We start from the raw sequence: 12,348 nt of genomic DNA, 5'->3' as shown, positions 1-12,348 counted from the left end.
TTCATTGAGAAACTTTAATGTATGATGCAGGGAGTGCTTCACAAATCTCATCATCATACTCTCCTGGGAGCTTTTAACAAGCTATTCCTTAGAGTGTCTGATACCTGTCGTCTGGGGTAGGTTGAGGAACATTAATATATTAACATATCAAATTGTTATATGTTTCCCTTAGGGTTTTGGAAGCACTTATTCACTCTGAAATTGTAGTTCACACACAAATTGCAAAGCATCCTTATTACATATTGAGGAAACAAGCGATTCTAAGGAATTCTATAGTGTAAAGATTTTAGCGAAGTAACCATCTATATTTTTTTACTCTTTCATTGAATAAATTCATTCATAAGGCCATTTTTACTCTGAGGCAATACCGTGATAGGCACTGGAATATAACAGTACAGCGGAAGAGAAAAACATAGAAATAACAGTAAACAAATAAAGGAGCAAGGAAGTCAATAAATAAAATCATCGCCAATCTTAAAATAATGTGTTTTTAAAAGGAAAGCTTTATCTAATTTTGAGTGTTCTCTAATCTAGACTGGGAGGCTCCAGTCACTCTCAGTTCATGAGTTGTCGCCTCACTCTAGTTTAGGATCCGTAACCCCTGGGAGTTTCCCATTCCAGTGCCTTTGGCAGACAACCCTAATCAATCCTAGCATTTTCTCCTCCAGATCCAGGAAGGAAGGAGGCTCATATTCGTGCTCAACTGTGTCCTCTATGCAGCCGTTGCTAATAGATCACAGATGAAATCTACGTGCAGCGATACACAGCGCTCTGACATACCTTGGTGCCTTTGCAGTCCCTCATCTCCTGCTTTATTTTTGTTGTCTATCAACTATTGAGTACTAATTCTCCTTACATATGGGATCCCAGTTCCTTTTCAAAACAACTTTGTGATCTGTCAAACTCAGCCTTCAAAGGATCAAGTAACCATCTCAAGACTGCACAATTAGTGTGTATCAAAGCAGGAGGTACAAACTCAGGTTCTTAGACTCAAAGCCGGATGCTTTTAAAACTATTCTGCATTGCCCATCTGCTCAGCCCAATTCAAAGGGCACCTCCTCTGTGAAACTTCTCCTGATCCCTTCAAATAAAATTTGTCAATTCTTCTTTTGAGTTGGCCGTGACCCCGGTACATCTCCATTACGGCATGACATTATACTGTAATGATTTGAATATAGCACTCTTCGAGCTCCTCTGTGGTAGGAGCTCTGGGTGTTTATTGTTTGTTTGAAAATCTCTGTATCCATGGTAACTAGTAGAGTACCTAGGTAGGTTCTCAGTTGATGTATTTAGAATCATCATTAAAATCTGGCCACTGGGCTAATTAAGGTTGTGTATCTCTTCCTCAGTGTATGTATGACCTTACTATATTAAAAACAATGCCAAGCTTAAACAAGATCTTGATTTAAAAACTTAAAAAGACCAAGTTGATAATGACATACATTCTTCTGTTATTTCAAATCTGTCTTGACATTAGTTATCGAGGACTCCTAAACAGAAACCTAATTACAGCACATTTAGCATATGTGGTCCTTAGTTGGTAACTACTCTCAAAAGTAAGAGAGGTAAAACAGGTCAAATAAACTACACCCTGCTTGTCAAGTGTCACAACATAGATGCCATCTGTTTAAACTGTAGCCCTCATCCTATCATTGAAACTGTGGTTTGGCTCACTGCAGTGGCCTGAGTTCTGACTAGGTTGATGGTGGTATACAGTGACACTCACTATTAATGATGGCACATGATGACACTTCCATTCTGCAGAGACTCAGGCAGACTAGTTAGTTGCCTGACATTTATTTCACAGTAAATTATAGTTTTGTGCAAAATAAGACTCATGCTATCAGAATGGAGAATTATGGAATCTATGCTATCAGATGTGACATATGGAAGGCTGATTGTCCAGATAGGAGTAAGTGAAGATGTATATGAAGGGGAAGAGTTTGGATTTAAAGTAAAGCTCTGGAGATATTTTAGGGTATGAGTCACAAGAGAGGTACCCTGATGTTTCAGAAGGAAATATCGTTTCATTGAGGCCTTTCCTGGAAAACAGTGAAAGCTTATTCCATGCCAAATTGCAAAAGACAGATGGAGAAAGGAGGCAAAGACCTCCTTATTTCATAGATTCAAGAGAAATCTTTCAATCTGTTATCCCACCGTGTATATAAATAGGCACCGAATCTCATTAATTAGACTTCACCTTAGCACTCGAACAGCCTCACCTACCTCCCCAGAGAAGGCTTGTCCATTGAGGAGGTGCTCTGAGCCTTGGCTATCCTCACTCCCAAAGTGTAGCCGTATCTCCTCCAGCCGGTGGCTGTATGTCATGGGCCCTCCTGATATGTTGACCAAATGCTCCTTGTCCAGGCGTAAGGACACATGTCTTCCAGTGTTGTACATAGTCCCACTGACCTGCAAGGCAATGGGAAACAGGTCAAGCAAGGCTTTCCTCCTTCCATTTCTCATCAAACCCAGCATGGTGTTTAGATCAATGCCTTCTGCTGCCTCTTGATGGGAAGACATTAGTTTAAACCCACCCTGTGGAACAGGGAGTGGCAGCCTCCCCCGAGGGCAGTCCTGCCCTAAGTGGCTTCTGTGGTACTTTCTGTGAGACATAAACCACATTATTTAGAAAGCTGAGGTGGAAACTTGAAGGCAACTTCATCAACTGTGACTAATATGTTGGACATTGCACCTCTTAAAAAATTAACTCGTGTTCCTACCACAAACATTTGGAAAGGAGAGATGGTGCAAAAGTTAAAATTTCAGATGTGAGAAACTGAAGGAAGCAGTTAGTAGGGATGAGATGCTACTAACTGAAAGCCAAGTGAGAGACAAGGAAACCAGAATGAGTGAACAGGAGCAAACCTTTTTGGGAGACTGAAGGCTTAGATCTGAAGCCTTAAGCACCCAGTCTGATGTGTCTTGCCCTCTCTGCACCTACAACCAGACACGCACAGAATGAGAACTCTGATCCTGACTCTGAGCTTGTGGCCTCAGTGGTAAGCTATTCACACAAACTTCCCACTTCACAGATCCCCAGACTTGCTCCTCATTCCCGATTCCATCTTGCTGCAGCCCCTGCAAGCTGCCAACCCTACTGCTCGGCATTCCTTTTCCTTCTTCCCTCTTTGAACGTGATGTCCGGCTTCATTTTCCTGACTATGGCTTTAGCACCTCTCAACTCTTGATTTGAGAACACTGATTCCTAACTGTGACTCTAAGGCTTTAGTCTCCTGGGTTGACTTAGCTCTAAGAGCAGAGAGAAGGCTTAAGACAGATTTTGAATGGGTCTGGATGGAAGGCTTCTGTGCTATTGGATGCTGAGCGACTTAGATTTTCTTCCTGCTTACTCTGACTCCTTTGGTCCCAGCCTTCCAACCTGTGGATTCCCTTAGGGCTTCATATAACTTATGATACCTTTACAGCACTAGCCTTTCTGACACTAGTCTTGTGAACTCAGTTAGTTCTATAGACTGCTCACTGTGGCAGAGACCGTAATGCTTACTAAATACTCCATGGACTCATTATTCCGCTATCTTACTGTAAGGTAGAGGCCATATAATTAGTGTTGATCATGGGCTATGAAGGCATATGACCAGCACCACTTCCAGGCTGAAACAATGAAAAGCTTATGCATAATCCTCAGTCTCTCTTCCCCTACTACAGTAATCAAGTAAGTGGTGTGGATATATGACAATGTGATACAGCTACAAGAAAGAGCTTGTGTCAGCCTGGGTCTCTGTCAGATTATGTGCAGGTTGCAAAGATGGTCAGAGTTTTTCCTCTCCTTGCAACTACATTGCTCTCCTTACAATGTGACTTTGTAGCTGCTCCCATTGAGACAGGGGGTCTGTTTCTTCCCTCTTTGAATCTGGGCTGGTCTATCACTTGCTTTGGCCAAGAGCTTGTAGTGGATGCAATATACTGGTTCTGAGAATAGGCCTCTAGAGGCCTTGCATGGTCTTTCTCCTTCTTTGAACCTTAAGACCACCATGCAAACAAGCCTGGATAGCCTGCTAGAAGGTGAGAGTGAGGATAGCCATCCCAGGAGAAGCCATCCTGTACTAGTCATACCATGGACCATCCACCACCAGCTGACTGTCTCAGCCCAGGTCAGCTTAGCCTGGCCCAGACCAGAAGAACTGCTCACACACTTGGGAGTGAAGCAATTAGCCGTTGTAGGTCCCTAAGGTTTGGAGTTATTTGTCATGTAGCAAAAGCTAACTGATACACACCAAGTCAATCATCTTTTCTTTCCTATGAATCTGGAACAACCAACAGAAACTCTGGACAGAATCTGTTGAGAATCAGAGCTGTAAAGTCATAGGGGCTCAGACAGTCAACTTGCTAAGCAGCTGGAAAGTCAGACCCGAGAGAGAGAAAGAGAGAGAGAGTAAGTGTGTGAGACACACACACACACACACACACACACACACACACACACACACACATACAGAGAGAGAGAGAGAGAGACAGAGAGAGAGAGAGACAGAGAGAGAGAGAGACAGAGACAGAGACAGAGAGAGACAGAGACAGAGAGAGAAGCAGATGTGCCAACAGTGACAGAGAAAACCATGTAGAGAGAGAAAGAATTGGAGAGAATAACTATTTGACCTTCAAAAACCCTTTGTATCTTCTTCTTCTAGTTTCCTCATGAGGCCTGAGCTGTACTTCCTCAGATATTTTACCGATATATTTACTTTTCTCTTAAGTCTTCTAGTCCTTGCAATCAAATGATCCCTGTCAGAGACCCCACTCCTGTTCTCCAGTCTCAAATAAATATATATTTAGTAAGTATAAAATAATGAGAACTTGTCTTTTTTTCATTTCCCAGATTATGACTTCTTTTGCAGTAAAATGGTTAGAGATATGTTGGTGTTTGACAATGCAGCCATCTTTAAGTAAAATTTATTTTTTCTAATTATTAAGATAATATACAGGTATTATATATGGTTAAGAAGGTATAGAACAGCAAGGAAATAAAAATCAGCCACAATTCCCCTTTAGCAATAATCACCACTAATATTTTGGCGTATATACTCTTCACACTCATAACTATATATCCGTATTTTAATGAGATCATATTATGTGTGTATAAATAAATAATTTTCACACATATGGCTTTATATATCTATTTAATCATATACAATATATTAATATATAATAACACATAATAAAGATATATTATTTTTACTAACATGAATATTCCTAGGTTATTAACTAACTGTTCTTTTGCAATATCACTTTGAAGTGGCTGCAAAATGGTTCACTATAAAAATATATAACTTATTGTTAAATCTGCACATCCTCTCCACTTTTTTACTATTGTAAAAAATAATGCAGTGAGCATCCTCATGGATAATATTTTTACTAGAACAGGGATATTTCATTAGGCAACTTCTGGGTATAATGCTGTACACTAGATAATAGCACTGTAATGCTATTACAGTGCTTATTATCTAGTGCCAAATCCATCTGAGTAGATCTCACAGAGCAAGGCTGGATCTAATTCTCTTCAAATGACATTAGGAAGAGAACCATGAGTTTCAGCCAGTAACATTCATGGGCACCTCTGGTAAGCAAGGCAGCATAAGTAGAGCTGTTCTGAATTCTCATAGGATATACGCTCTGTCTCATTGGGCAGGTATCTTGGGCTTCCCTGCACTTCTAGAAATCCTTTCATCTGTGTCTGTCTAATGTTCTCAAGAAAATTGTTGCCCACCGAAGCAAGGCAGGGGCCATGCTGTATGCTTGTCTGCATTTCCCCAGTACTTGGAAAACGCACTGGCACGTAGCCGATGGAAGAATCAAGGACTCTTGAGTCAAAAGATTCCCAATCTGCCTCTTTGTGCCCTTGTAGATCAGTCAATTTCTTGAGGCCTCAGTTTCTTTAACTGTAAAGTAGAGATAAAAAAAATTTCCTCCATGAAAATATCTAAATGACAGAAGAAAATCTCTCCTTATTAGTAATTATTTTAAATGTGAAGGGATTCCACCTTTATGAGAGACTTAGAGTAATCAATATCACAGAGATAGAAAGTAGAATGGTGGTCGCCAGGAGCTGGGGGAGGGGGAAATGGGGGGTTATTGCTTAATGGGCAGAGAGAATCAGTTTTGCAACATGGAAAGAGTTCTGGGGATGGATGATGGTAATGGTCGTATAACAATACGAATATACTTAATATCACTAAAATGGACATGTAAAAATGGTTAGGATGGCAAAATTTCATATGTATATTTCACCACAAAAAAAAAATAAAAATAAAGGGAAAAATATCCTCCATGAGGTTGCTGTGAGAATTAAGTAAATAACACATGTAATTTTCATTCTCTTCCTTCCTTTACTTTTATTGCCTGGGTGCCTAGCCGATGTTGAAGGACCCATGTTGATCTTCCCTGCTTTCCAGAACCAGGTAGAATATAGTGTTGCTTGCTAAACGTCACAATGAAGAATTTAAAGTGACTTCTGCATTGTGCTGAGTCATTTGTCTACCATTTCAGATTTTAAAGCCTCGGGCGTGGGAAACATTCAAGGTCATTTTGAAGACCGTGATACAAACTCGAATCAGAGTTATCAGGAATAAACCATGTACCCTCTAGTCCTTTTACTTCATTTCCAGACCTCTTCTGCTTATACGGCTCTACATTTGTTCACTCATTCATTCACTCACTCACTATTTTGTCAGTAAATCATAAAATAGTCAATATATGTGACTACGTGCTAGGATCTGGGAATTGTAAGGAGTAAAACTGGGCATGGTCCCTACCCTCATGGAACTCACATTCTCCGTTATATAGAGACCAGAGTCGAGGAAGGAAGTTAAGGGGGAATCTATCCAAAATTCTACCATTTGCCTACGTGTTCTTACAAGTAGATGCAACACCCCCTTATCCTCACCCTTTCCCTAGACACCGAAATAACATTAATTTGTATTAGTCAAAAAAAGCTGTGTAGCCAGGGTACGGTTTGTTGCACTTTAATTTAAAAATAAAGGCTTGACAACATTATGTATGGTATCTAACGGTACATCTGCGCTGTAGTAATTAACATTGTAGCAGTGTCATTTCATCTGTAATGCTAATTACTGTGTTTCCAATGAACTACTTTGGTGCACAGCACGTTGAAAAAAGTTGTCTGATGCAGACCAGGAAACAGAGCCGAATGAAGTTGAAGCTGCAGGGGATATCCAGGTTGCCTCTGGCTGCCTCACAGTTCTCCTTTTTGTTATATTTTAATCCACTACAAAATAAGACGAGAGATGTATGCGATGCCCATTTTACAAATGAGGGAAGTAAGTGCAGTTGGTGAATGCTCAGTGACTTTTTCAGGATTGCACAGCTGGCAGTGGTGGCAGACCCGGGTTTTCTGACTCCAAGTCTAGTGATCCTGTTGTGAGCCAGTGTAAGTATCTCAGCTCATTTCAGATGGAAACCTGTCAGGGATTTTCATTTCTTCTCTGGAGATTCAAGGCTGGGGCAGGGGCAGGGGCAGGGGCAGGGGCAGGGGCAGGGGTAGAGGCAGTGGGATTCTTTTCAGGAATCTAAGAGGACTGGAATGACACTCAGCTGATGAAGTTCATCACAGGAGGAGGCCTGGAGAAACCTAAGGGTCGGAGAAGTCCCTCAGTTCCTCACCTGCAGACATTGACACTGGTTTGAGACTGGGTGGGGCTATATGTATTGAGGGAAGTGGGTAACAGAAGCCTGTCAAAATTATATGTCAATCAATACTACCTTGATAACCCAAAACCATCTAAAAACAATGTGTTCTTTTGCAAAGCAAAAAATTTACCCCCCACTTTGTTCATTTTGTAAAACTGGACATCCTCGCATAGAAAACACACTGCTTTGCAGCAGCTCACCATATGCCGGAGCCTCTTACTGATGGGCGCATCTTTCCTTTCATTTTGTGTTAGAGGATAATACATTTGTACAGTGTGTTTTTAAGGTAAGGAGAATTTTCATTGTTTGAAAATCAGCAAGAATTCTATTCATAATAGTTGACAACTTGGTTTGAATCCTTAAATGATGTTGGATATGGTGCTAAGTTTTGAACCTAAAATTAATTAACCCTCACAATTTCTCTCTCACTAAACCTAGCACCAAACACAGTGTGATACTTAGACCCATGCCATTTGCTCCCTCTTGGATGGGGAGGTACTGGGCTAACATATATGTGGAGTTAAGGCCTCCCGCAGAGCACACTTCCTCCTGGGCCTAAAGGCAAATAGCCCACCAATGGAGGCAGGGCTTCATGACACATATCTCTGGCTCTAAAGTCTATGCTTTTAAGGACTGAAAATGATCAGATTGCAAAGCTGATTTCCTAACAATGCAATATGACAGGTTTTCTTCAAATATGGGTTGATAATGGAGGAACCTTACAGGGGTTTAGAGTTGAGGATGTATAAAATTATTTATTGTATTAAGGTTCTCTAGAGAAACAGAATCAATATGATGTCTATATACATATAGAAAGAGATCTATTTTAAGGGAGTGGTCTGGTAATAATGGAGGCTGGCCAGTATAAAATCTGTAGAATAGGCTGGCAGTCTGGAGGACCAGAGAAGAGCCAATGCTGCAGCTCAAGTCCAAAGGCTGCCTGCTGCACAACTCCTTCTTGCTTCAGGAAGGCCAGTCTTTTTGTTCCAGTCTGGCTTTCAACTGATTGGGTGAGGCCCACCCACATTATTTAGGGCAATCTGCTTTATTCAAAGTCCACTGACATAAATGTTTACCTCATCCAAAAACACTCTCACAGAAACATCTGGAATAATATCTGATTAAATATTGGAGTGCTATGGCCCAGCCAAGTTGATACATAAAATTAACCATCATATTTATCCTCAAATACCATTTGCTTTCTTTACTACATCTTGTTTAAACAGCTCTGAACCAAATGGTTGTGCTCTGAACCAAATGGTTATGACATCACACATAACAGGTTGATATATGTAATATTACACATATAAATATTTTTTTACATAACGTAATTTAAAAAGTCAGCTATTCTAAAACTGTTCTCCAAACTTCAGTCATAAAAAGGAAAGCAAGTTTGAAATAATGTACATCTGAATTATAGAATAATTGTAAAGAAACAGTTTAACTTTTCTTGTCAAAAGCTACATGCACAATGAGCTAGGTTTATTCTTGAGTCTGCATGGGACCTCAGAGACAATTCTGGTCTAAGTCCCTCATGTTTTCTAACTTCATATTTCCAGATGGGAAAAAAAGAAAAAAGTATATCTTTTTTCCAAAGACCCAATTCAGAAAATAAATATATTGAAGATCTTTTGGCTTAATGGAGAAAGCACTTATAGGGTTGATGTTTATTGCAGACAGCTAAGCATGAACAAATCTTACCTTCAGAAATTCTAAAAGATTCAATAAGCAGTTAGTTACCTGCTTGGCGTGATACAGAGCTTATGTGAGCTTTCCATTATGTTCTCTCTCAAGGCAGTCCGACCCAAATCTCCTGTAATATACTCAGTAATAATTCCCCACAGCTTAAATGGGAATGTAAAACTACAAATGGAGTAGCGAAAATAGAATCTCAACTGTGTAAAAGGAAGAGATGGCCATCTGAACTGCACGAGCCCCACTTGCGTTCTTAACATGGTTGGTTAGGACAGGTAGGATGGAGAGCACCCTCAAATTTTGAGGACTCACTATGTGTCAGAGGGTATGTCACTTTTTAGAACAGGAAACTAGTTACAGATAGGCTAAAAACTCTACTCAAAGGTACAAGGGGAGCAAGTGATGGGACTGGAACTCAAAAGAAGTCTTTATGACCCAAAGCTCATGGTCTTCTCACCGTCTCAGAGAGCAACTTCAAAGCCACCATAGAAAGGCTGCACTCCATTTTTCAGTGACCCTGTAAACTTCAAAAATTAAATAATGGTCTTTTTATTTATTTTTCTGTATGGATTTGGCACAGGCTCTGTTCATTCATAACAGGAGTCCTGGCATTCTTGCCTTTAGGATACGGTCTTATTTAGTAGATTGTCTTTTACTATAATTTGAGCACATTGGGCTGATGCATGTAACCCTAACAACCACCATAGTAGCAATAATTATGGTACATCCCAGGCCTTGTACTTAGTAGCTTCATTTAATCCTTGCATTGCCCAGAAGGGAAGGCATTATTATCCATACTCTACAGAGGAGGAGGCGGAGATTCAAAGGGCTTAAATGACTCTCCCTAAAGCTCCACAGTTAGAAGTCAGCAGAGCCAGAATTCCAGTGTAAGCCTGTTTGATTCCAAATTCTACAGCTCTTAAAAGAGAAAAAAAACAAAAGTTGGTGGAAAGAATATTGGGAGAATCATGTAGTTTACAAGTAACTCTTGGGATTTGGGATAAACTCTTTTTTTAAATAATATTTTTATTTTTCAATTGCGGTGGGCATACAATATCATATTAGTTTCATGTGTGGGGACACACTCTTAAAGCCCAAATATGGTGTCCCCATGATGTATCAAGTCGGATTTAATATGGCCAGCCCTGGCTTGAATACTCTTGGGGTTTCTAGACCCAGAGCACCAGAGGAATTCCCGGTCCCCACTTGTTGGGAGCTGAGAGATGGATCATACCTGCCTATCCTAGTGTTGGCTTAGCAGCTGGGTGGCTGAGCCCATAATGTTGGCTCATTGCCTAAAGGGGTTAGTGAAAAAGGTCCGACAACCATGTCATATAAAATTAGGTGTCTTTTCTTTGCAATTGAGGTTTCCCATTATGTGTCTCTGACTGCTCTACTGAGGTGTGTAATAGGTCTTCTTTGAATGTCATTAGTGAGCCTAAGAGATTTAAGAACACCACTTAGCCTGGTTCCCTGCAGAGTAGCTTGAGATGCCAAAGGGTTGATTTGTAAAGGCTGAATGCAAGAAGCCAGTGGGCTGCTTGCCCCCATGGGCACTCCAGAGGGGTCACTGTGAGGAGAAACAATTGGAGTTAAGTCATTGCAATTCATGGCCTCACTGTAGTGTCGCATATACATGGACTGGCAAAATCATGGTAGTGTGTGAATTCTAGAGCTAAAAGGACTTCAGAAATAACCAAGCTCAACCTCTTACTCAATAAACTAGGAAAGTGAGACACAGACAGATCAAGAGACCCATTCAGGATTGTACAAGTAAGCGGCAGACCCGAGGCTGGACATCAACCAACTGACTCTGTTCTTCACTCTGTGCAGCACAGCTCCCCTTCCTTCTTGTCCTTCTGTTTTCCTCTTTAAATTATTGCATGTTGAGGGTACAGAGCACACTGCCTCAGAAACAGAAGTGCTCATGTACTAAGGGTGTATATATACAAATACCATGATCCATAGAAAAATAGAAAAACTTCAGCCAGATATCTGGACATACCATTTACATGATGTCATTCATTTGTGTACGGGGCTATTGTCAGTGCTTTCCCAGATGTTTTATGCTATGTAGATTTCAGAGCGATGATTAGAAATGGAGGAGATTAAATGTTGAGAAGAGAGATGGAGGTAAAGGATATGGAGTGTTAGGAGAAGGAATTTTTGTAACTCAGCTTTCAAAGAAAGCAAAAGATAAGTACTTGGAGTTCGTTGGGTTGGGGCTTTAGAAAGAAAGTGGCTGAGTTGTGGGTAAAGAAGAAAATGAAAGTTGACCAGAGTTATCTGCTTTGTGTTTCCATAGATGGAGTTGTGTAGGAGGGTTGAAGAAGTACTTCCAAGATCTCACCCACCACTCTTAACCCTGGAGGGTGGATAGACATTTCTTCCTTAGCAATGCTAAATTTATTCCGGTCTCTAGCCCATCCATCTGAGTCAGTCTGTTTCTCCTATGCAAAGAGACTAGGATTTTGGAGTCAACACTGAACAACGGGATGAAATGTGATACTAATTATCCTATTAATCCTAGTATTGTTATTAAGATAAAAATGGAACCTATGTATAGTAATATTGACTCTTCAAACAATGGATAATTTCTTTGCAAACTCTACAGGGATGCTAAGAAGCAACATTGTGGCAAGGCATCTCTTGAATGTGATTGATGCTGGTGGTTATGGCAAGAGGAACAAAGAAGAGGTATGAAAGAAGTTGCCTGGTCCACTTAGGTGTGGGCTATGTGAAGAGAAAGCTCTTCATCTTCCATCTTCTTCAAAGGGATGTTAGGCAGGTGGTCGGCATTAGGCTGGGCATGTTCTTGCCCCACAGAGTTGTTGGTACTCAAGCTAAATCTCAGCCTTGCCTCATCTCTGAACAGGGTGGTAGGACTCCAGAGAGTGGTGTCTGGAATGGGTTTTTCCATTATAGTCCCATAGACTACTTGCCTAATGAGCCACCACTACCAATCAAATATTTTATTAATTTAATATT

General features: G+C 40.6%; 1 protein-coding gene across 1 annotated transcript in view; it reads right to left on the bottom strand.

Annotated features, from left to right (window-relative positions):
* The window catches only part of CA10 (carbonic anhydrase 10), a 452,828-nt gene that overhangs the window by 112,634 nt on the left and 327,846 nt on the right, over nucleotides 1–12,348 (bottom strand). The window contains 1 exon segment of the mRNA XM_023533503.1: nucleotides 2,223–2,412. Within this exon segment, the coding sequence (XP_023389271.1) occupies nucleotides 2,223–2,412 (190 nt within the window).

This window comes from Pteropus vampyrus, unplaced genomic scaffold, assembly GCF_000151845.1.
Source record: "Pteropus vampyrus isolate Shadow unplaced genomic scaffold, Pvam_2.0 Scaffold104, whole genome shotgun sequence".
Taxonomy (NCBI): domain Eukaryota; kingdom Metazoa; phylum Chordata; class Mammalia; order Chiroptera; family Pteropodidae; genus Pteropus; species Pteropus vampyrus.
This window is presented reverse-complemented; position numbering and strand designations above follow the sequence as displayed.